Source organism: Arachis hypogaea, chromosome 13 (assembly GCF_003086295.3).
Source record: "Arachis hypogaea cultivar Tifrunner chromosome 13, arahy.Tifrunner.gnm2.J5K5, whole genome shotgun sequence".
NCBI lineage: Eukaryota > Viridiplantae > Streptophyta > Magnoliopsida > Fabales > Fabaceae > Arachis > Arachis hypogaea.
The window spans coordinates 15,665,102-15,692,841 of record NC_092048.1 but is presented as its reverse complement, the minus strand read 5'-3'; the positions used below and the strand labels follow the sequence as shown (position 1 = coordinate 15,692,841).

At 29.5% G+C, this 27,740-nt stretch overlaps 1 protein-coding gene across 1 annotated transcript; it reads left to right on the top strand.

The window, feature by feature from the left end:
* The first annotated feature begins 502 nt into the window (after window positions 1-502).
* Window positions 503-20,507, top strand: LOC112737450 (alcohol-forming fatty acyl-CoA reductase). Its single transcript, XM_025787357.3, has 10 exons — window positions 503-659; window positions 763-866; window positions 2,229-2,431; window positions 3,447-3,547; window positions 11,564-11,756; window positions 12,449-12,610; window positions 13,689-13,770; window positions 18,780-19,052; window positions 19,799-19,926; window positions 20,057-20,507. The coding sequence occupies exons 1-10, from the start codon at window positions 581-583 to the stop codon at window positions 20,217-20,219; spliced, it is 1,488 nt and encodes a 495-aa protein (XP_025643142.1). The 5' UTR covers window positions 503-580; the 3' UTR covers window positions 20,220-20,507.
* The last annotated feature ends 7,233 nt before the right edge of the window (window positions 20,508-27,740 follow it).

The window sequence follows — 27,740 nt, the reverse complement described above, 5'->3', positions numbered from 1 at the left end:
ATGCTTTTGTTTCTCATTCTAAAATTAGGTATTTTTATTATTTAATTTAATTTTTCATATGATAAAAAATATTAGAATATTCAATAAGTATTGATATTATTGTATTTGTATAAATTAATTAAAAAAATCAATAAATATTATAAATTTTAATATTTATCCTTCTAATTTTTTTATATATTTTATAGAATATATATTCAAATTTTTATACAAAATATGAAAATAATGATAAAAAAATCAAAGAATTGATACATTTTTTAAGAGGAAGACTAATATTCAAGAAGGAAAACATATAAATTCTACAATATCAACACCTATAAATAGTTCTTCTACTTTAATGAATCATAAAAAAAGTGAGATATAACCTTCAAAAATTTAAAGAGTTACATCAAATGAGTTTGACTTTAAATTTTTATATTAAATTTTTTTCCCCAAAATTTTGTTTCAAACTCTACCACTAACTGTGTGTATCTATATATATATATTAGTCCATCTCGTTTCTCTTATCTCATCTCATACCTCATTTTATTGTGTTCTTTGAAAATTGTTCTTCTGCCTCTCAATTTATCTAAGATAATACATAATGGAGTTAGGAAGCATACTACAGTTCCTTAAGGACAAGACCATCTTAGTCACTGGTGCTACTGGCTTCCTTGCAAAAAGTATATTGTATCTTGCTTTTATATATATATGACTCTACTTACTAATTTTATTTGATTAATTAGCATGTGTTTAATTACCTGATTTGATTTTTTGATTTGGTAGTTTTTGTGGAAAAAATTCTTAGAGTGCAACCAAATGTGAAAAAACTTTATCTTCTACTGAGAGCTCCTGATATTGAATTTGCTAATCATCGCTTGCATCACGAGGTAAATAAATCAATATGTTGTTTTTGTTTAAATCTATCTTTGAAATTTTTGAAAAATTTTAAAGTATAGGTAAAATTTTAAAGTACATATGACATGATGCCATTGACTTATTAATTTACAATTGTCATGTCAACATCTACATTAACATGGTCAATTTGCAAAAATAAACAAAATTATTTTAAATATTAAAAATAAATTGAAATAATTAAATTCAATATTAGAAATTTTTTTGATAATTTTCAAAAGCTTTAGAGATAAAGAATATATTTTATCTTTATCATTAATAAACAGATACTTAAGAGGACCAACAATTATCTAATATATCAAGTTTGGGAGTCACCTACATAAAGACGGTTAAACGTCTTTTTTTTAAAATATTTTTTTAATAATTAAAATTTAATCTATATAATCAATTAATCTGTGTTATTTTTATCAAAATTAGACCAAATAAATTGATTTGACCAAAAAATTGATAAATTAAATGTTAAATCGATCTAAATTAATATTTTTTATAAAAATAGCTATAATACCCCTGTTATAAAAAATGACTTAAAATATTTTTATATATATATTTTAAAAACTCTAAATCCTAACTATTCTCTTCTCTCTATGTCGTCATAGAATTAGACTTTAGGATTTTCAAAATTAATATATATAATAAGAATATTTTAGTCATTTTTATAATAAGAGTATTATAATAATTTTTTATAAAAAAGAATATTAATTTAGATCGATTCAAGATTTGATTTACCAATTTTTTTGTCAAAACAGTTTGTTTGGTCTAATTTTGACAAAAATAACATAGTTTGATCAATTATATAGGTTAAATTTTAATTATTAAAAAACGTCTTTAAAAAAAAAACATTTTAAACGTTTTTATATGAGTGGCTCCCATGAAGTTTTTGACATTTTATCAATTTCTGAAAATATCTATACGCATACACATGAACTAATATATATAATTTATACATTAATTAAGTAAAATCCATAAATAAATTGACATAAAATATATATACATAAATTATTATATTTTACACTCTTATAATATTCGTTATTTGTTGGCCAAAAAATTGGTAATCACCTACAGATCAGAACACATTATAAAATATATTTTTACCATTCACTCACTTTCCCACATAATCTTTTATATAATAATTAAATCAAATTTATAATTATAATTAAAGTAGATTCACAACCATTAGCACTTAGCGCACATATATGACAATTGAGAAAAAAAAAAGACATGGATTCATCATATGTTTTACTTATCTCAAGTTATAGTATATATTTTTACTATGCTTTTTAAAATTTGTATGGCTAATATATAATTCTTGTATAGTATTTAATTTCAAATATATGTAGATTATATCGAAGGACTTGTTCAGATTGCTGAAGGAAACTCTTGGAGCAAACTTCAATTCTTTTGTATCAGAAAAGTTGAGTGTGATGCCTGGGGATATTTCTCAAGAGAACTTGGATTTGAAGGACACCATTCTAAGGGATCAGATTTACAATCAAATAAATGTTATAGTTAATATAGCTGCAACAACTAAATATGATGAAAGGTATATAATATATTCTAAATCATTAAAGTTCTGAAAACCAAATTGGTTATTAAACTAATTAAATTATCCGTTCGAAAATTTAGAAATCCAACCAATCCAATAGAGGTTTAATAAGAATAATTGATTTATAATAAAATAATAAATTTAATTTTTTACTAATATACAAAATTCATTATATTATATGTCATATATTTTTTCTTTATCATTGAATTAAAAATTTAATTATTTTGTTATTCTTTATCATTTTACTAATTTTTTAATTAAGCCTTTAGGTAGCGTTTGTTTTGAAGTATTGGAATGAAAATTAAAAGACTGAAATTTAATATTATATATGTTTGTTGGCTCTCGTACTAAAATTTCAATATCTATCTCTAAATTAAAATTTTAATATTTTAGTATCTCCAAAAAGTTGAGATACAGGAGATTAAAATTTTTTAGGATAGAGATTGAAATTTTAATAATATTTTATACATAAAATAAACTCATTTTAATTAATTAATTCCAACTCTATTTTTTGTGCAAATTAAATTAGAACTTCATTCTTGTTTCAATTTCTATCTCCCACTTTACACCAAACACAATACTAAAATTTATTTCAATCTCTGTCTCTCTTCTAAACATTACCTTACTGTTTAAAAATTTGTAGTTAAATCTTTATTTATATAAAAATTTGTAATTAAATTTTTATTAATTATTATTTTTCAAAAAAAAATATATGCTTAAGGGCACCAATAAGTGGTGTACAAATAAGTAAATAACATTATTAGAGAGAGAGAGAGAGAGAGAGAGAGAGAGAGAGAGAGAGAGAGAGAGAGAGAGAGAGAGAGAGAGAGAGAGAGAGAGAGAGAGAGAGAGAGAGAGAGAGAGAGAGAGAGAGAGAGAGAGAGAGTTATATACATGTCTAAGTAATCATCGTCTCTTATTTAATTTTTGATTGTATGTATAAGGATTATTTATCATCATATATATAATGTATATATGTTGTGTTTTTGTAATCTTTGATTACTATATACAGATATGATGTGGCATTGGGTATAAATACATTAGGAGTTGAGCATCTCTTGAGTTTCGCCAAAAAATGTACCAAGCTTCAGGTGTTTGTCCAAGTCTCAACAGGTTAGAATGAAATGTACAACTACATTCCTATCTACCTGCACAAAGTAAAAGTATATTAGTTGGTACACAGAAATCTCTGAGAGTACGTAACACTCGTAACGTGATATATATACATTTTTTAAAAAAATTTAAGTTGACAAAAAAAAATACTTAAATAATAGGTTTAAACAAGAATTTCTTTTGCTAAGTAATAAGTGTGAGTAATATAAAAAAATTAGTCTGATATGAAAAAAATAAAAAAAATGAAAAATATATAAAATGAGAGATTCATTAATTTAATATTTTAAAATTTTAAATTGGATGTAGTATTTTTTTATCTTGTGTTCTTTCATTTAATTTATCTATAAAATTTTTTCGATTGTAAAAAACATTTTTTAGATTTATTTAAATTTTTGTATAAATATATTTTTATTTGTCATATATTATTTTTTTCTCTTTTAGGGAATAATAAACAGAAAACGGAAATATTATTATGAAATTAATGCTCCTTAATTTTAATCTTAAATTTTTATATGGGAACCATAAACCTAATAATAATAATAAGAGCACCTCCAATAATTATTTTTAGAATATCACTTTTGGATATTTTTAAAAAGTGAATTAATTTAAAATTGAAATCTGCATTGAAGTTAATTTATAAAATGAAACTAATATTACTTTAATGAAAAAATAATAAAATTTTGTCACTCGTATAATTATGTTGATAAAGTAATTAAAAATAATATAAAATTCTAATTAAATTAATATTAAGCATTGAGGAATCAAATTTCACTTTTAATTTTAAATCACTATTTATGACATATGATCTCATAAATATTTTTATAAGATTCAAAATAAAATGAAATTAGAATTAACATACATTATTGAAAATGTTTTAAGTAATACTTTAAAATTAAAAATTGAGTTGTATTTATATACACAATTTTATGTACATCTTTTTCGTTTTTCCCATAATAAAAGCTATTAAAAGAATTTAATATTAAGAAAAACAAGTTTTTAATACTTAAAAAAAGGAATATATATATTATCTCACTCTTATTAGAAGAAGAGAAATACTAACACTCCTGAATTTTATATTGATACTCCTATTATCTTTTATTTTATTATTTTATTTTGGAGTAAATGAATAAAATTATACATAAAAAAGTTTAAAATAAATAAAAATATATTCCAAAAGATTATAAATATCAAAATACATATTAAAAAAGTATACTCGATAGATAAAAGTGATACACTATTAATAAAATTTCATTTATGTTAAATTAACGTCTTATGCGACAGTTTAGTGTAATTATCTAACACTGTGATGGTTTAGTGATGATCTGACCTAAATTTTTATATTTTATATCTCCATTTTTACATACAAACCAATTCAATTAGCAATTTTCTCAAGTTACTAATTTCATGTCTCATCCTACCAATCCAGTTGAACCATAACTTGTGACATTATTGGTATCATCTTTATCCATTCTCTCGTTGAAATTAAAATTGTCTCCCCATAAATGTGACTATTGTAATAAATTACCATTTAAAATAGTTTTTCGTGTATTCATCATGAAGTTCACCAAACCAAATAAAATAGTCACATCTCCACTCATATTTTTAGTTCAAAGAAGATTGAAGACCAAAAGAAAAAATTGGCATCATAATATAATTTAATGAAAAAAGAGACACCAAGGTCAATATAGGAATACCTTATAATATGGATATTGGAAGAACTATTTATTAGGACTCTCCAATCTTCATAATTTTAACACCATCACTTCCATGTCATGGTAACATTTACCACTATTAAAAAAGTATTTTTTTTTTCTTTTTTATATCAGTAGGTATCATTTAAGTTGTTCTCCTTGAAAAGTATTTAGAACTTAGTAATGAAGCAAAAACTAATATTAGAGAAGTAGAAGAACTAGAAGAGTAGAATTTTACAGATGAAGATAAAGAAAAAAAGAAAGGTAAAAAGAAGAAAAAAAAAATAAATTTGCAATACTTGATCCAGTAGTGTGCTAAAAAAAATCAACTGATGTAGTGACGGATGGAGTAATACTTTTATAGTGATAGATAAGAGTTTTTTCTAGAATATTATGAAAGTTTTGCACATAATAGACTCATAACTAACTTCTGAAAACTAAGACAACTAAACTGACTTCTAACTGATTTCTAAAAACAAAAAGCTAACTAATTCTAGCTGACTCGACAATGACTTAGAGCCTAAGATAGTTATACTTCAATACTCCTATCATCATCTTTACTTTCTTTTTCTTCTGAATTCTTTTTTTGAGAATTGTTCTAAGCTGCAGTACTAACATAGCAAATTTTAAGGCAAATTTTAAGGTTTTAATAGTTTTTCATTACCTGTGTCATCATCTCTACTACCTCTTATTTCTTCAGAAACTTGTTCTCTATCATTTTGAATTTTATTCTTCACTTTACATCTATTGTTGTCAAGACCTATTGTCCCATTCTTTCTTAACATTACTCCTGCTTCATCTCCATTTTCTAACTCAGCAATACTCAACTTGGACTTGAAGTGCAAGAAATTTTTTGAAAGCGTTGTTTTTGTTAAGATGTCTGCTACCTAAACTGCTCCTAGAATGTGACTTACTTTGATGTCTTTGCTATTGACATGGTCTCTCACAAAGTGTAAATCAATCTCAAAATGTTTTGATTTAGGATGTAAAATTGGATTGACAGTCAATAGCACTGCACTTAAGTTGTCCTAGTACATTAGTGGTGCTTTTTTTAGTAGAAATTGTAAGTTAACCATTAAATTCTTTATCCAAAGTAACTCTCCCACCAAGTCAGCCATGCTCTTATATTATGCTTTTGTGTTGGATCTTGCCACTGTTGTTTGTTTTATTGAAGCCTAAAAAATTATATTTAAACTAAAAAATACACAATATCCACTTATAAATTTCCTATCACAGGATCTCCAGCCCAATCTGAATCACTATATGCAGCGATATGCATCAAATTTTTCTTTTTTAGGTGCAGTCCATAGTTTCTTGTCCCACTAAAATATCTGACTATCCTTTTTACCATTCTCTAATGAGTGTCTAGAGGAGTTTGAACAAATTATGACATTTTGTTGACACTATAAGAGTTTTGGTTTGATTATAGTTAAATATTGCAGGCTCCCAATTATTGATCCACCAAAGGCTGAGAGCTTTTACAGTTGACATAGAGGTGTGTGGCAGTTTGTACATCCAACCATGCTTGCTTTCTTTAATACTTCACCAATATACTTCTGTTGTGACAGAATTAATCTACTATTCCTTGTTTTTGCTACTTGAATTCCAAAAAAATAGTGAAGATCTCCTATGTCTTTGAGTGCACTTAGCATTCAATTTTTCAATTACTTCTTTCACATGCTTTTTAGATTCATCAATGATTATAATATCATCCACATATACTAACACAAAGGTCTTTATTGCACTACTATTTGTTAAAAATACTGAAACATCTGACTTTGTTGCTTGGAAATCAATTTCATCCAACCCATTTTCTAACTTGTGATACCACTCTCTTGAAGCTTGCCTCAATCAATAGAGAGCCTTGGTGAATTTTACACACCAATGAGGGGTCACTAATTTCATACCCTTTAGGTTGTCTCATGTACACTTCTTCCACTAAATTTTCATATAAGAAAGTATTATTTACATTTAACTGCTTGATCACCCAAGATTTTGTTAATGGCAATTGATAAAAGTAGCTTTATTGAGGTAGGCTTTATCACTGGACTATATGTCTCAGTGAAGTCAAAACCAGGCTTTTGTGCATATCTCTGTAATACCAATCTTGCCTTGTATTTTTGTAGAGATCCATCTGAGTTATACTTGATTTTGAACACCCATCTGCTTCCTATTTCTTGTCTGTTTGGAGGGAGAGTAACTAGTTCCCAAGTCTTGTTTTACATCTATGGCTCATACTCTAGATTCATTGCTTCTTTTCACTATGGTGAGTTAAGAGATTGCTGCACACTCCTTGGTTATACACTTACTTAAAAGGCTCTTGGCTTGAATATACCAGCTTTACTTCTAGTGATCATTGAATGTGATTTTCTTGCTGTATAAGTAGTTTCTGGTTTAGAGATTGACAGTATAATTTCTATATCATTAATTAGTATCGGAATGGGAGTTGCTGACACTACTATTGGTTGAAAAGGATAAGACTTTTGACATAACATTTTGGCTTGGATGTTCTAATCTGGCATGCCAGATTAGGATATTATTCTTGTTGTTAAAAGTGGTGATATAAGCTACTAGTGTGTGGATTGTAGTAAAATTAACAAAGTTATAAAGGCCTTTGTAACATTCCCTTGAAGCACAACTTCTTTGGTTTCTTGTGATTTAATGTACATCTATCTGCATGGAATTCAAAGAAACTTTTATTATCACAACGGAATTGATATACACTCATCAAGTTCTTTGTGATCTCAGACACAACTAGAAGTTTTCTCAACATAAACAACCTAAAGCTCAAGTCAGATTTAAAGCACGAATTACCAACTAGATTGATTTGCAAACTTGTTTCATTTCCTATCACAACTTGCTCATCTCCAACATATTCTTCTTTCTCCATCAGATTATGTTCATCATGTATTATATGGTGTGTAGCACTTAAATTAGGATACTAATATAGATCTTGAATGGTTGCTGGTGTAGCTAGCACATTACTGAAGTTGGCTTTGGGTTGACTAATCTGATTGTTGTAGTCCCTTTCATATTGCTCTTCATCATGTTTGTACTCACATGTTTTGGCTGTGTGACCTATCTTATCACAGATCTGATATTGTGGCTTCTCATATTGTGATTTTCCACTCATAAAGTTCCTTCCATCATTCATTCTACCTCTTTCATATTGTGCTCTTCCATATCCATAGTGAGATTGTTCTTGCATTTCTCTATTTTCAATATATTGTTCTGGTATTCCTCTTCCTCCATTGTACTATTCTTGCATTCTTCTACCTCCACTCTATGATTCTTGCATCATTTTGCCTCCACTATATGATCGTTTGCCTCTTCTATACATTCATCCACCTTTACCTCAAAATTCACCTCTGAATCCACCTCTCATTTGCTAATTTTGACCAAACTGAGCTAGATTTGCTTAGACAAATGCTTCTGGTCTTTAAAATCTTGCTAGCATGCTTTCATTTGCTAAGAGTAAGGCTTCCAATTCACCTACAGTTATTCTTTGAGACCATGCTAGAATAAACATTATCAGTGATGAATATTTTTCAGTCAAACTATTCAAACAGATAGACCAATTTGAATACTACTCAACTTATTCTTCAATTGCATTACCTTAGCTTTGATTTGAGAAGAGAAATGATCTTCTAACCTCTTCCAAACTTAACAAGTGTGAACGCATCCAACCATTCTTGTTGTGAATGGTTTGCTCAGTGATGCTAACAAACACGATTTAAGGAGTGCATCATGTTTCTTCCATTTTTGAAATTCAGGAGTCACTGTATTCGCTCCATTGTTCTCAAATGCAAGAAACTATAGAGGTATTTCTTCTCCTGTGATGTGATTTAGCATATCATTTTCTTCAAATGTTGATTCTGCTTGATCTTTCCACTGTAGGTAATTGTTCTCATCTAGTTTCATTGAGATTAGTACCGCATTAAATCCTTGTGCCATTGTGACTGAGCTTCAATTGGATTAGGATCTGGTTTCTTAGATTTCATGAAAGATGTGGTACCCTAAGCTCTGATACCATGAAAGGTATCAGGAACTTAGGTAATGAAGAAAAAATTGCGACAAAAACAGATTCGGCAGGGGTATTGCAGCAGAGGTGGCAAGGAGGTTCAGCAGTGGCGGCAGCGTCAGAGGCAGCGGTGGCGATGTTTACGAAAAGCGGCAGCGGCGGAAGAGATTGACGGAGAGGAGAGATGAGAAGGTTAGAGAGAGATTGAGAGGGTGAGAGGAGAGAGAGGCGAATGTGAGAAGTTAAAGAGAGAGATACTGAATTCGAAATGAAGCAAGAGGGGGTTTGCAGTTCCAATTTAGCACACAGTTACTGTCAGATTTATCGGCGGATATTTCTGACGATAATTTGGTGCAGATCACCAAAACGCAGCGTGCCATTAAACGTGTCTACCGTTGGATTCTTCTTAAAGTAACTCCGACACTAAAGTTTGGCGCCTATTTGTTGTGGTTTTTCGCCAAAAGTTACCGGCGATTTTACCGTTGGAAGCGACTATCTGTCAGTAATTATTTGACATGACGAATTCCTCATCAAATCCGTCACTAAATCCAACAGTAAGTCTAATAGTTCTTAGCATTTTTTTTGCAGTAAAAATAGAATTTTAGAGAAAAAGATAAAGAAGAGAAAAAAAGTAAAAGAAAGAGAGAAAAATTGAATCTGCAATACTTAATTCAATAGTATATTAAAAAGATCACCTGATACAATAAAAAAGTAATAATTTTATAGTTACAGATAAGAGTCTTTTCTAAAATCTTATGAAAGCTTTGCACTTAATTGACTCATAACAAACTTCTAAAAATTAAGACAACTAAAGTGACTTCTAATTGATTTCTAAAGTCAAAAAGCTAACTAATTCTAGCTGACTCAGTAATGACTTAAAGATTAAGACAACTATACTTTAATACTCCTACCACGCACTCCCATGGTTGCATATAATCTCATCTTACCCTCAGGCCTAGACATAGCTTCACCCTCAATCTCTTGATTTCGCAAGATTTTATAAAGGTGGGTAAAGTTAGCGTTCCTTCAGAATTAGGACACATCACTTGTTGGGTGTTTTATTTATATTATTTTTAAATATAAAAATTCACATCATTAATGGTGTGTCATTTTTGTCCATTGATTATAATTAATTTTTTGTGTATACTTTAATATTTATAATCTTTTGGAACATGCTTTATCTATCCTAAACTTTTTTACGTGTATTTTTATCTATTTGTTTTTTTTTTTATTTTGTCTAATGTAGGAATTATGACTATAAGAGTTTAGGGTAATTTAATTTGGAAATAATATATAATAAGAGAATAACATTATGAATTAGAGAATGACAATATGCATTAATATTGCTTTTATAGGAAAATAGTTAAAGTTATTTAGAGTAATCTAATTAATTTTTTTATGAAAAAATATAGGTAGACAATTAAAATACTAAATAATATGAACAATAAATATATTAGATGTTTAATTCATTAGGTGTGTAGATGGTTATTTTAATATTAAGATTTAAGTAGATAATTTAAGGCGTAGTGTGTTTTTACTTTATTAGCCAATTTTAGAGCTTATTATTCACATTATTCACAAAAACTATTGTTTACCTAACAAAGTTCTTTTTTTTTTTATAAATACTAAGAGGAGAAAGTCTAGAAGTAAGTATTTTTATTAAAATTTAACCAACACTTAACCAGTAAAAAAAAGTAAAATTTTACATCATTAGATGTAATCTCACAATATTAAAAATATTAATAATAACTAATTAATGGTTACAAATTACAAAACCCGTGGACCTTTTAATACTACTCTAAAAATACTAAGAGTAATAGATTGATGGCTAGTGTTTAGTATCCATGTATTATGTTTATAAAATATGAAAATTTTTTTACAATGATTAAACTTTGTTAAGTTGAAAAATGTTACGAGTCTTGATTGATTTCTATTTTTATTTTTAATAGTTTATATGTTTAAGGTTTTATTAAAAATGAAATAATAAACGCGAAAAGATAAAATCAAAAGAGAAACCAATCATTTATTGATTTTTTTTTAAATTCACATAAGAAAATTAAAATTAAAGGCACCTATTAGTAAAAGAGAAAGTTTAAGGAGTCAGTACTTTAATTAAAATTTAATCAGTATTTAATTAATAAAAAAAGATTATATAATCTCATACTATTAAATATAATTTGACGACACTATAAAAAATATTAATAATAATTAATTAATTGCTAACAATCACAAAATATGTTCGTCCTAGCAATACTGATAACAAAATATATAAATTTTTTCCCTGTATTATTTTATTGTTTGCAGCTTATGTATGTGGTGAGAGAGAAGGACTGATATTAGAAGATCCACACCATATGGGTGTGTCACTGAATGGAGTGCCTGGATTGGACATTGAAATGGAAATGAAATTGGTGCAACAACAATTGAATCACCTTCAGCAGGAAGGAGCCACGCAAGATGAAATTAAACTTGCCATGAAGGAATTGGGCACCAAAAGGTTCTTTCTTTAGTCTTTACACTAATTAATTAAGTAGATAAATCTCAACCAATTTAGATTGGTCGAGTGGTCAGCTCATTCGTCTGTTTAAACAAATGTCGGGAATTCGAACTCCATTTTGTGCATGCATCAATTCATTGGTCAGCAGCAGACCCTTAAATGGAGTTCAGATAGTCCTTAACCTGTCGGGTTGGAAAATACTGTTTGAATAAACGAAAAAAAAAGTAGATAAATCTCCATCGACCATTCCTTTTTAACCTATGTATAATTAGAATTTAATTTTGTTACGATAATATAAAAATATTTATATAGTCATTTAATCAAATTTATACATTTAGCTGATTTTTTTAAATAATAAATTTAAAAATTAATTATTTTTGATAATATAATAATACATAATTAGACACTTTAATAAAATTATTTTATCAGTACATAAAACTAAATTCATATTACATTGATCAAAATAATGCCATATTTCTAATTTGTCTCACTATATATTTACATTACTAGAAACTTCTATTTAGAAATAGAAAGAAACAAGTTTGTCTTTGTTGATTGGCCAAATTAGATGTTTACAGTTTTAACAATTTAGAATAATTTTCAAAAGTAATTGTTAACGCAAAAAAAGCTGTGTTATATTTTATCAATTACCAAATAAGTTTATATTAGTTTCATCTTTGATTAATTTCCAGAGCAAGTCTATATGGTTGGCCAAATACATATCTATTTACAAAAGCAATGGGCGAAATGCTTTTAACAAATTCGAAGAAAAATATGCCCATTGTCCTCATTCGACCTACAACTATTAGCAGCACTTACAAAGAACCTTTTCCAGGTTGGATAGACGTTGTAAGGTACAATGTAACACACCTTATTATTATTATTATTATTATTATTATTATTATTATTATTATTATTAGGAAAAGTCTAGGAGAGCAACAACTTTATCAAATTTTAGCCAGCATGTAACCAGCAAAGAAAAGTGAATCATTGGATGAAATCTCACACCAATCTCATACCATTAAAATCATTATTGATAACTATTTGATGGCTACAAATCACAAAAGTTGCTGCCCCTTAGCACTTCTCTTATTATTATTATTATTATTATTATTATTATTATTATTATTATTTGCGTTTGGTGCACACTGTCTATATCCGATCCAACCCTACCACTTTAATTGGGTTACGAAATTCATATATCAAAATTGGATATCTGAAGATATATTATTTTATTAATTTGATGCAAAAATAATTGAGACCTATAAGGATGACTCTAAAGTTGACATGAATATATACTCCAAAGTATTTTTTAATATAATTTTATATATTATAATATTTATTAAGTAATATAATTTGTCAATAAGTTATAGTTCAAATGGCAGAATCCCTCCATATTCATTTTTAGAGGTCTCGGATTTGAGTCTCTCAGTCACACTAAGAATATAAATATAATGTTAAATTATATAATTATATGTTTAATATTGTATTTATATTTTGATAAAAATATATATTTATGTATTTTTTATTACTTTAATTTCTAGAAGAAATAATTTTATAATGATATGATATTAAAATATTTATATATGACACAAAAAATTAAAATTTGATTCTTGTTATTTTTCAAAAAAAAATATAAAATAAATAAATTTTTTTTTTTTACAAAAATTCACACAAATCTAATAAAATAGATTTTTGTACCAGAAGACATATTATATATATATATATATATATATATATATATATATATATATATATATTATCAACTTAAATTAAAAAAAAATAGTTTCATGACATTATTCAAAATCTTTAAATTTTTACCGATCTGCCTCAAACATAATATAATCTATACCTATTATTACTTTAAATGTGCATTTTTGTTTAATTTGCACCTTCCATAAGCTTTTCATGTTCTCGAGTCTTTCCATGCAGGCAAATGGACAGTTTCGCTGTTGCGTACGGTAAAGGAATGTTAACATTCTTTCCTGCGGATCCTCAAGCAATTTTTGATGTGGTGAGTCACTACTAAATAAAGCATTTCTTCTTAATTAGATAATGATGAAATCTAGAAATTATACTCGCCAAATCGGAATTGATCCCATTCTCTCTACGAGTCTAATACTTGGTTTGTTATAAGCATTTCGTTTTGAATTTTGTAATATATATATATATATATATATATATATATATATATATATATATATATATATATATATATGTTTGTAACTTTTAAAAGTTAAAAGTATTTTTAAAAATATTTAAAAAATATTAAAATTAATTTATATTTATCAAAATTAAAATATATGTCTAATATAATAAATTTGTATATTAATAATTTTTTAAACTTTAAAAATTATTTTATCAAGTATAATTATTGTTATTTATATTTATTAAAAGTTATTAATTTATCAAATATAAATATTATTATTTTAAAAATTATATTTTAAAAGATAAACTTTAATAAATTATTTTAGAAAAATAAAAACTTTATCAAGAGAGAGTACAAAAACAAATGTTTATTTGTTTTATGTAAAGAGTAAAACTAGATCCTATAGTTCAATTACATTTTTTTATTAGGAATAAAATTTATTATAAATAAAGTAATAGTCGTAATAGAATCAAGCAAGAATGGAATTAGTAATTTGTATCTTTTCTTTTTAAAATTTCATCAATTAAATTATCTTCTCTTTTTATTTTTTTTCTTTGATTTTTTTTAGTTCTCTTTTATTCTTCTTTAAACTTTTATGATGAGTAATTTTATGATATGATATTAAAACTTTATATTCAAAAGGTTTAGAGTTTGATTATTGGTGAATCTTAAAAGTAAAAAAAAATAGCATAAGACAAATAAAAAAAAATACCTATACAAAAATTAAATAAACCCAAAAAAAACTCTAATTTGAGGAGACACTTATTAGAAATAAAATCAACCATTAAGGAGCCACTTAAATGAAGTTATCTTTTAGGGTTAAGTATAATTTTGGTTTTTAAGGTATAAGTCAAAATTTTTTTTGTTTCTAACCTTTTTTTTGTATATAAAATCGTCTCTTAGTTTTAAAACTAAATTTTAAAATCGTCTTTTTTACTTAAATATTAGAATTTTGGACCAAATTACCCATAATAAAAAAAAGAAAAATAAGAAAAGGAGAGTATTTTTGCTCGTGCGAAGGGGAAGGGAAGAAGAAGAAAAAGCTATTCACGATCCATTTCTACCTCCGCTTTCGCGCCGCAAAAAATTTAAAACCAAGTTAAACCTTAGAGACAATTTTAAAACCAAGTTAAATCTTACAGACCATTTTGTATGCAAAAAAAGGCTGATGACAAAAAAAAAATTTTCTGCCTATATCTTAAGAACCAAAATCGTACTTAACCCTACCTTTTATGTCTGTCTTAATGTGTTTTTTTTATGTTTTATTTTTCATAATTAATAAAAATAATTAGAATAAAATATTATTTTAGTTTTTAATATGTAGATTAAATTTTAATTTTGTCTTTAATATTTAAAAAATTTTATTTTATCTTATTTTAATATTTTGCTTAAAATCAATTTTTTTGTAAAAATATATTCTTTATTATAATTTTCTTTTAAATAAAAACAAAAATTATAATTCTCATGGTCATAGTAGTAATTATAGTTGTTTGAGAATAAATGTGATAGAATAAAAAAAAAAGATAATAACATGAAAAAATTATACTTTTAAAAAAAATTAATTTTGATAAAAAATTAAAATAAAATAAATAAAATATTTTAAATATTAAAAATAAAATTAAACTTAACTTAAATGTTAAAAATGAAAATAATATTGTATTAAAATAATTAAAATAAGTAAATGTTTTTTTTTCACAAACCGATTTATATATTTATAAACAGACCGAACTAAATTTATTTCACAATAACAAAGTTAAAATAGTGTGTCACGTCTTTTAACGTTTGGTCAATAAAAAATTATCTATCTCCACAAAATTTTTAATATTTTTAAAACAAATCTAACGAACTTACTTTCAGCTTAAAAAAAAAATAGAATTAATAACTTCATTGGAGCATCCTCCTACATTTAATTCCTTCCTATTCTAAACCCTAAATTTTTTGCGTTCTTTTTAGTCTTTTCTCAAACAAAGACTAAATTCACATGTAAAAAGTTTTACTCATTCAATCATTTGATATTACCACATTATTAATAAAGGTGTTTGACTTAGTCATTTAATATATATCAAACTTTTTATAACCATATATAAACATCTAATTAGGTGATGATATAACAAAATCTATTCCGTGACATTTAAATTCGAATTTTTTAAAATAAATATTTTATTTTTTTATTTATTGATATACATAATTTACATATAAATTATCAATTTAGACATTATTATTTATTTCGTTTACAATATAAACGAGTTGGTAATATATGTATCTTTTTTATTTTCTCCATCTATCATACTACTCCTTATGACGAGTCGATCACTACACATCCTCTTCTCTGCCAGTGGTAGTAATGTATTTATATCGACATTGATTGGGTCGACAAGAACTGGCTGCTGGCCTCTGAACTAATGTTTCACCCTGTTAGTATGGTGAAACTCAACATAATTAAAATAGACTATGAGAATTACATTCATCCATGCCTGTCTCTAAGTTATCTCACAGTCAGTCCGGCGTCAAAATCTATAATGTCGGGTCATTGTATGGCGTCCATCGAAACTGAAAATTAAGTTGAAAGACTTTAATCAATATATGAAATTATTCAGATAAATTTATGCAGAAAATTATTATATAAGAATAAAGCTTTCTTACTTCATCGAGTGGCAACTAGTCCAGCCAATGACGCCATCGAAAGAGTCTCCCATCAAACTGGACTCGACTCTGCTGGACCATACCTATCAACTTACGAACCCATTTACGACAGCAATAGCATTTTATGCAATGAGAAAACAAATTTAGCTACAAAGAAAATTGACAAAATGAGATTATAACAAATGTATACCTAACGGCCAGTGGAAAGGTCTGTGTCTATCTGTCCGATGGGCAACATGCTGACAATCGATGGTATATCCAACACATCAGCAACGACATGCACCGCGCAATGTTCGTAGTGGCTCAATGTGCTGCAGAGCACAGCGAGTGGTACGTCCATGCAAGCACCGCAAAACCCCAAGACAAACTGCGACACCTATCAAAGTCTGCCAACAAGAGAAGTCACCTGATGTGAATTAGATTGTTCGACTTATCCGTCATCAGGTAGCCCTCAATCAGCAGCAATATATAGCATATCGTGTACTGGCAGAGTGGGAGGATCTGCACCAGCTGGCATATGCTGCATCCTGTCCTTAAGCCATGTGAGCTTGATCGAAAAGGACTCCTTCATCTGCTCTCCTTGTTGCTGAGCATGCGGAGGTCTAGCATTAAGTAGCTCCTCTACCCAATCCCACGTCGGGTACTAGTATCATGTCTAAAAATCTCTTAAGAATCCACTCATTGGTTCTCTATTGGTGCGTAACCCAGGTGGTATGCAACATTCTACAGAGTAATCATGCACTCACCCCAAGGCAAGTGAAAAATGTGGGTCTTTGGATGCCATCGTTCCATGAATGCAGAAATCAGGGTATTGTCAAACACAAAGTCATTAAGTTACACCATGTCGCCAAATCCAGCCTCCCTCAGATAAGGGAGAATGATGTCCAGTAGTTTAAGCAGAGTGGGGCTAACTCTCCTAAGAAGTAGAGAAGAGGCCTTTGTTAAATAAAAAAAATAAATTAATGTTCGACTAAGATTAAAATAGAATATTTAAATAAAAATAAATCAAAATACCAACTTGAGTTTTGAAGTAACTAATATTTTTTGGTTAAATTACTAAATTAAATAACTGCAAAGAAAAAATAAAAGTTGTTAAATAAGTGTTTTAAATGTCATAGATATATAGTTATGTGTTCATTTCCTAAACCCAACATGCAAAAAAGTTATCTATATAGTTAAACTTTTTATTTACAACTAATAAAAATAAAATACCAAATAACATAGGTTATGTTCTTAACACAACACCTACCCCAATCAAACTATTATTCAGTACAACAAGTTACTCAACATAAATATTAATAACTAATATTACCTATAACAGCAACTAACATAAGATATGTTTTTAACATGGCACCTAGTCTAGTCATACATATTAGTACAATAAATATAATGTTATGATTCTCTAATTTTAAATAAGAACAAGACACCTACTCTAGTCATACATATTACTACAATAAATATAAGTTTATGATTTTTTAATTCAAAATAAAAAACATAACATAATAACCTAAAAGTCAATAGTCCCAGCGATGTGCCACGAGCCCTTTAGACGGTTGATATCGTCGTTCCTTGCTTCTGTGCGTGTCATAGAGTACGTTTTACTCAATTATGTCAAGAAAAGGGTCTAAGAGAGGGAAGAAAGATTCTAAATAGATGATACATCCAAAAGGCACCGTAAACGAATTACATATATAAGCATCGTTTGTGCTTATATTGTTTATAGTGCAAAGAAGTTGGTAATACACGTGTCTTGTTTACAGTACTATATAAACGAGATAAGTACCGTTACACAACACATGTGCACCCGCGACACATTCATCAATTACGTGTCTTATCTCATTTATCATGTAAACGAGATACATATATTACCAACTCATTCACACTGTAAACGAGATAAGTAATAATGTCTAAATTGGTAATTTACTTGCAAATTACATATATTGATAAATAAAAAAATAAAATATTCATTTAAAAAAACCTTCAAATTCTATCTATCTGTTTGTGAATGAATGTCTTTTAAAATATGTTATAATCTTTATTTTATAATATAATATCGGGCATTTTTGAATTTATTAGCAATTGGTTTTTTTGTTATAATTTTAATTTTCTCCATTTCAGTGAAAATAATATAAATCTCTTTTATAAAGTCATGTAATTTTAATGAATCCTTAAAAGATAATTATTTGTAAAATAGAAAATAGAAGTAATTAATAATGTTGAGTTTGATGCAGATACCAGCTGACATGGTGGTGAATGCAATGCTAGTGGCAATGGTAGCACATGCAAATCAGCCTAGTGATGATATCACCATATATCATGTGGGTTCTTCTGTTAGTAATCCTGTGAGATACCACACTCTCTTCAACTATGGCCTAAGATATTTCACTGCAAAACCTTGGATAGATAGAGATGGAAATCCTGTCAAAGTTAGAGAAGTTACCATATTGAGCAACATAGCAAGCTTTCACAGATACATGTTCATTCGCTACGTGCTTCCTTTAAAGGTTTACTCCATCAAATCCTTGTCAAAGTTTTGTTACAATAGTATCTAGTTTTTAAAATAAAAGTTTAAACATCAATTTAGTAATTAAAATTTATTAAAAGGTATAATGTTTAAATAAAAATTTCTTAAAGACCAATGTGAATCTTACATACTTCATTATTATGTTTCTTATATAATGGTTACTCTTAGTAATAAGGTTCATTTTAAATTGCAGTTGTAGTTTCTACTATAGTGATTTTAAGTTATAATTTTGGTGTAATGAATCAATTTTTTTCATTGTATTGTCTAATTTGATAGGCTAAGAACTAATCTATCATGGATTGAAGCTTCATTTAATGATTTGTAGCTAGCTAATAGATTGTTGTATGTACAAGACAAGATTTAAAACATTGACACTTGCTTAAGCGGATTAATGAGCTAACCATTAGACTAACCTAAATTGGTTATGTAATGAACTAATTTGTCAAGTGGTTAACTTACTTGTCCGCTTAAATAAATGTCGAGAATTCAAATTCTGTTTTATACAAGCAGCAACTCATTTGCTAGCAGTAGATGATAAATCCTTAAATAGAACTCTGATTCGCAACAAATTACTTCTTTGCCGGCTAGTTAGAGGATAAATATTAATATCAAATTTAAGTTGCTCATCTGAAAAGAATTCACACTACAATGTGCATTATGCAAAAGCTGCAATGGAAACAGTTTCCAATCTACCATGTACTTATAGAGTTTGCATTTATATGTTAGGGATTAGAATTTCTCAATGAAGTTTTATGCAAATATTTTCAAGAGACATGTGATGACTTCAACAGAAAGCTTCGTGTTGTCATGCGATTGGCTTATTTTTACATGGTCTATGCATTCTTCAATGGCGTGTAAGTTAATTATTAATTAATAAAACCAATAATAATTTATTATATTATTTAAATTGTTTTTCAATTTTATTTATTAGTAGCCACTATTATTATTATTAACTCACAACAGCTTAGTTTGATTTTCAAACAGATTTGATAACATGAACACAGAAAAGTTGCTAGCCATGGCAAGAGAAGTTGGGGATCCAAGAGAGGTGGATATGTTCTACTTTGATCCAAAAATTATTAATTGGGATGACTATGTCATGAATATCCATCTCCCTGGTATCATTAAGCATGTTTCCAAGAGATAATTAATCACGTTCTTTGCATTATAAATGATGCCTACAAAACATTACTGCTTAATGCTTAAAATAAATCATTTAATTTGTGTTTTATACAATAGTAAGGTGAAGATTGATGTGTTATTATAGCCTCATAAAAAAACAGCAACTTCAAGTTAGTACATGTTATAAAGCTTTTTTATTGGTTTATTTATGAATTATAAGAGAAGTTATGTGGAACAATAATGGAGATACCTTAGCTTGTTGAATAACATTGATAAATTTAGAAAAAAACTCAATATATTTAAGAGTATCCAAGACGAAGTTCAATTTCACACGGTTATATTGACTTGTCTAGATTGATTTTAATAGTCATCCAACCATTTTGGGGGTTGGATTCTTCGTAAAATGGATTACTTCGTAAACAATAACAAGATTATATGATCCATGTCTATCCGGAATAAACCTAATTTTTGGTTGGTGAAAACTTTCTATCTTGTTCCAATAATTGATTAATTCAGTTGTGAATTTAGCTACGTAAGAATTCAATTGGACGCCTTGATTCAAACTTCTATAAGTGAAATTATGGAAATTTGGATGAGTGAGCAAGCTGAAACAAATCGAAAGGCTCTTCTTTTGTTTCTGAAATTATTCTCAGTAAGTCCGATGAGCCATAGAGGATTATCATATGATTTTTTTAGGAAAAGTATATTTTTTGTCCTAACGTTTGCGTTTTTTTTTTTTTCAAAAATACTCCTTACGTTTAATTTCATTTAATTTTGTCCTTAATGTTTTCGATTCGTGTTAAAACTATCTCTAGAAGTTTTTTATTTTATTTCTAACATAATACATGGAGTTAACGTCCAAGGATAATTTTGACACAAATTGAAAACACAATACAACAAATAAGGATTTTCGCAATGGCCTAAAACTATTGTCATAGATCGTAAAACCGTTCTTGAAACTTTAGGCAACGCTATTTGGCAACGGTTTCTGAACTGTTGTATATGTGGTCGTTACCAATGCTAATAGGCAACGATTTTTTACCTAAGGAAATGACAACAAACAAAAGCGTGCCCTTCTTATCTTAATACACAATGGTTTTACAATATTTTTTACAGAACAATTTTTATCGTTGTCTACTTTTATGCAATAGTTTCAAACAGTAATTGATTGAAACAATTTTACACCAGCACTTTTGTGTTGCTAATTTTGACAACGGCTTTCACATTGTTGCCTTTGTATTGATTTTGACAATGGTTCTAACATCATTGCTTTTGTTTTGCAGTTTTTTACAACGGTCTTTGTACTTATATGTTTTTTTTATTTCCAACTATTTTCTCATATTGTTGCATTGAATTTCAAGCTATTTTTCTTAATTTAATACCAAACAAATAATGTTAACTATATATAAATCAAATTACTATTAGATTAAGATTCAATATATATCTAACACAATAATGCATGGACCATTAATTTAATTTATATAATATTTTATGAGATCCACAACACATATTACCTATAAAAGAGATCTTAAAAATCAAACAAACTAAACTACTTTAAAATCACATAATATGAGTGTCATATCAATCTCTAAAGTAATTTGCTCAACTTAGTAGTCATAACAACCTCTAAAATAATCTACTCAAATTGGTTACAACTTCATCAATAGCACCAATAATTGGCTCCCATTCAATATCTAGATTAATTTCTTCTCTATAAGACTACAAGCAAGAAGCAAATAACTCGCTATGCTTTGAAAAAGAACAAGATCCTTTCCCTCCCCTAAATACTCAGAGAAAGCCTTGTCATGACGGTAACACTACATATACAAAATAAACAGGACTTAACCAAAGCTAATTGAGAAAGTAATAGGAACTGTATAGGCATCAAAAGACAATCGTCACAGAAGTGTGAAGACATACAAAATCTACAGCATACCCCTACCAGCCCAATACTCCAGAACCTGAAAAGTGGTTGAATAGAATAATCAAATTAGATTGTAGAAACAATGTTATCAGCAATAATAATAACAAAGTAAGTACTAGTTATACAAAAACCATTTCAATCATCAACACGATGAATGAAAGTTAGGGCACAAGAAAGCTAATAAAGTTACAAAATCTTAAAGTAACAAAATCTAAATCCTAAAATCCCAATTTCACAGTAATCAACTCCAAACCCTAAATCCAATTTCACAGTAACATAATTTAAACCCTAAATCCCAATTTTACAGCAATTTCATCAATTTGAAATTAAAACATATATTAAAACTAGTTTCATAGCAAAATCCAAACATTAATTTCAAAAAAAATATAATTATAAAAACAGCCATGGCAGGCTGTATATGATTCATTCCATGGTAGGCAGTATATGATTAACGTCGGGTCAGTGGTCATTAATCTCCTCTGCTTTAGATCAAACGCCAGGTCAGCGGTCATCCAATCTGAACGGGGGTGAAGCTCTAGCAGTCCATTCCCTTAGTGATCCTACTCAAAATGCTACAAACAAGGTTAGATCTTCCGGATCAGAGAACGCTGCCCCTTTGGTTCTAGCCTATACCACAAAGGCCCTAATCGCCCCGCATCTCGGCTGAACTCGAGAAGTCCCCAACGAAGCCGTGGATTAGCTGTCTAAGAGATGTATAATCAAGCTTGTGGTTCAATACTATCCCATCAAGGACTCGCAAGAACCCATATGGAATTGGAATGACGGTCAAGTTACACTCCCAATCTATTAGGATAAAGAATGAAGATACATCTTAGAATAGAATCAAGCATAGATTGAAGTAGAATAGTGATATTATTAATTCATGAGAATCAGCAAAGCTCCTAACCTTAACCTTAGGAGGTTAGTGAGTCATACTATACAAAGGAACAATGTAATTCAAAAATAAGGCATAAAGTCCTGAACAAGGGTGATCCTTGTTCTATATATACTAATCTAATAACTAAGAATTACAAAATATAAGATAATCTAGTCCTATAGTGCGAAAATCCACTTTCCGGGCACACTTTCCGGACATTGAACGCCAACCTTGGACTCCCTTTTGGGCATTTCAACGCCAGCTACTCCCCTTTGGGCGTTGGACACCAGGAATGGGGCTGGTGGCTGGCGTTGAACGCCAGTTTTGGGCCTTCATTTCCAAAGAAAAGTATAAACTATTATATATTTCTGGAAAGCCCTGGATGTTAGATTTCCATAGCCGTTGAGAGCACGTCATTTGAACTTTTGTAGCTCCAGAAATGCTCCTTCGAGTGCATGGAGGTCAGATCCTAATAGCATCTGCATTCCTTTCTCTGTCTCTGAATCAGATTTTTGCTCAAGCTCCTCAATTTCAGCCAGAAAATATCTGAATTCACCATAAAACACACAAACTTAAAGTAGAATCCAAAAATATGAATTTTGCACTAAAACTTATAAAAATATAATAAAACTTAAATAAAACATAATAAAAACATATGAAATTGATGTCAAAAAGTGTATAAAATATCCGCTCATCAATTATGCTCATGGTGAGGGTAGATTTGAGTTAGGAATGAGATTTGCTACTATTGAAAGGTTCAAGGAGGTGGTAAAGGATTCCTTCATTGCTGAGGGGAGGGAGCTGAAGTGGATAAAGAACGACAAGGAAAGGGTCAGAGCGGGTTGCAAGGATGAGGAGTGTCCGTTCCTGGTTCATTTGTCCTACAAAAAAACCTTGCAATATTATCAAGTTAAGACGTACCAGCAAGAACATACCTGTGCAAGGGATTTAGAGAGTAATGCATCTGATCAGCATTGGCTTAGCAAGAAAATTGAAAAGAGAATGGCAACCCAACTACATATGAACACTAGGGAGGCAACTGAATTCCTTAAGGAGAAATTTTCATTAAGTCCCCACCATAAGATGGTGTACAGAGCAGTGGTGGAGGCCAGGGAGAAGATCATGGGCAACGAGAGGGAACAATACAAAAGGAGCAGGGACTACTGTGAGTAGATTCTGATAAGCAATCTAGGTTCAACGGCCAGGTTGGAGCATCATGCCAATTCCAGAATCACCTCATGTATTTGATAAATTATACATATGCTTGGATGCTTGTAAGAAAGGGTTCAAGGATGAGTGCATGCCTTTGTTGCACTTGGATGGTTGTTTTCTGAAAACCTACTACATGGGTTGGCTTCTCGCAGCAGTTGCACAAGATGCAAACAATCAGTTCTACGTTGTTACATATGGGGTTGTCAGGGTTGAGACAAGGATGCCTGGAAGTGGTTCCTGACAAATCTTCAGGAAGACATAGGAGACGATGCCATCCATGGCTGGACCTTCATATCGGACCAACAGAAGGTAAGATGTAATCCTGGTTAATCAATATGTTTGATTAACATATTATCACTTTAACTTGGTATATCATTCCTTTATGTCCTCGTTCAATGCAGGGTTTACTCTCTGAGATAAAGGAGGTCATGCCACATGCAAAGCTCCACAATTGCGTGATGCAAATGTGGAAGAATTTCATAAATCGCTTCAAGGACTTGTACATCAGAGAGGTTGTGTAGGAGTGTGCTAGATGCACTACTGTTGCGGAATTCAAGGAATGTATGGAGAAGCTAAAGGCAGTGAACCAAGGGGCTTGGAAATACCTCAGCAAGTTTGCGCCAGAAACTTGGGTTAAGGCTTATTTCTCCCATGGGCCAAAGGTTGATAACCTCACAAATAACATGTGTGAGATTTTTAATGCCAAGATAGTTAATTACCGAACCAAGCCCATCCTCACCATGTGTGAAGAAATCAAGTGTCACCTGATAAGGAGGATGGTGAAGCACAAACGAGACCTGGACAACCACACTGGAAAGCTAGCACCAGTCCAGCAAAAGAGATGGGAGAGGTTAGTCAATCTTAGCACTAAGTGAACGGCTGAATGGGTTGGTGACAAGGACAGGAAAAGGTTTGAGGTGAGCCACAAAGCAAGCAAGGTGGATGTAGACCTCATTAAGTACAGTTGCTCGTGCAACAAATGGCAACTTACTGGTAACATCTTTGTTCACTCTGATTCATTTATTGCAGTATTTTGTTGTTATTAGCACTAATTGTTTTGTCACTTTTAAAACTATTTCCCTCATTACCTCAGGCATGCCTTGCATACATGCACTTGCTGCCATTAGAAACAGCGTCGTTTTAAAGTTTAGGGACTAATACGTCTTCTTTTCAGAAGGCATAGCCCACGTGGCATCCCGTAGTGGCCAGGTCAGCGCCACGGGAGTCACGTCAATGTTTTCTGACGGGGCTAACAGACTAAGTTTAACAGTGGGTAGATTTGTCCACATTTTAAATTGGTCAGGAATATAAATGTATTTTCCATTCTTCAGGGACATGAATGTATTTTTCTATTTGTCATTTTCTCTTATATATATTATTTTAGATAATTGAGAGACAGAATAACAATTTTCAAATAGCACTCAAAAGATGAAGTATATTAGATGGAGTGAATACACACACTTGTATATATATAACGCAAAAACTATGTGATGAATGGTAACTTAATCGCTTAATAAGTTATCCGTATAAAATATATATTAAAAATAATTTAAATAATATATATTATGTATAAATATATAATAATTAATTTAGTAATTAATTTTTGATATGCGAGCACATTTGTAAACAAGTAGGATTGCATCGGCCAAGATCACTGTAAAGTGTAATCTAAAGACTATTTCTCCAAATAATATTTAAACAAGTGTTGTTGGTGCCATTTTATTCAACTTTTCTTTTTATATAATTTTTTTAAATGCAAATAATTTGTTTTCTTCAACAAAGAGAACTACTGCATCAGCTGAATTTTATCAACTTGAATTTTCTTGTATTCAACTTTTTGGTGGTTTGGAATTTGTTGGTGTGGTTAACTTTTTGGTATTCAATAGTTAATTTGATCATTTTATATCACATATGTTCCTTTATAATTAATTCTCAAACATAAATTTGATTAATGGATTATGTTAAAACTTAAAAGTTTGTTGGAAAAAGAAAAAGAATAATGTTTAAGCACAATTTGGTTAGGTTTTAACATTTTCAAAAATAACTTTTATAAATGCCAGGTTTTTAAAGATATAACTTTTCAAAAATTATAAATTAAAGTGTTTGTTTCGATACGATAATTAATTAATATGTATCGATACAATAAAAAAAATTGACAAATAAAAAAAATAGCACGTAGATTATTATCTTAATCAACATTTATTTTTTATATTTTACTTTTAAAATATCATAATAATGTATATACTAAAATACCCTTATAATAATTATGCAAAGATAAATTTATCCTTCTCCATCCCTATCCGGTTTATCCGCCATGTAACGTCCCATATCGGTTGGAGAGGGGAACGAAACATATCTTATAAGGGTGTGGATACTTCTCTGTAGCATGACGCGTTTTGACGAGTGAGTATGGGGGTTTCGGCTATCATCTCTATCGTCAAAGACAAAACCGTGAGGCATTGTGTGCCAAAGCGGACAATATCGTGCTAGCGAGTGGTCTGGGCTGTTACAGATGGTATCAGAGCTAGGTTGCTCGGATCGATGTGCCAACGAGGGCGCTGGGCTCCTTTAGGGGGTGGATTGTAAGGTTTCACATCGGTTAGGGAGGGGAATGAAGCATACCTTATAAGGGTGTGGATACCTCTCCCTAGCATGACGCGTTTTGACGAGTGAATGTGGGGGGTTTCGGCTATTATCCCTATCGTCAAAGACAAAACTGTGAGGCCTTGTGTGCCAAAGCGGACAATATCGTGCTAGCGGGTGGTCTGGGCTGTTACAGATGGTATCAGAGCTAGGTTGCTCGGATCGATGTGCCAACGAGGGCACTGGGCTCCTTTAGGGGGGTGGATTGTAAGGTCTCACATTGGTTGGGGAGGGGAATAAAGCATGCCTTATAATGGTGTGGATACCTCTCCCTAGCATGACGCGTTTTGACGAGTGAGTGTGGGGGGCTTTGGCTATCATCCCTATCGTCAAAGGCAAAACCGTGAAGCCTTGTGTGCTAAAGCGGACAATATCGTGCTAGCGGGTGGTTTAGACTGTTACAGGATCTCACTGTGATCAAAGCACAAGTAGGGGTCTTCTTCTTTTGCTGTGGCGCCGTTGCCATGAACAGCCACCACCACCATTGCATGAAGGAAAGAGTGAGGTGTGGAGGCATATTCTCTATGTTCGTGATGACATTATCTTCATCTTGAGGGAGGAATATTGTCAAGAAGAAAAGAAGAGGGAGAGACGGGGATAGAGATATATTTGTCATTTTATAATTAATTATAAGGTTATTTTAGTATATGTATTGATATAATATATATTTAAAAAAATAAATTAAATATTAATGTAAAAAATATGTTCATATGTCGTATTTTAATTTGTCAATATTTTATTGTATTGGTACATATAAATTTATTATCGTACCAAAATCAACACCATAAATTAAAATTAAAATATCTTTACAGCAACTATACCCCTATCTTTTTAAAGATAAAAGCAAAACACATTTTTTATATTTAACCGTCAAAGTGAAAATTACAACT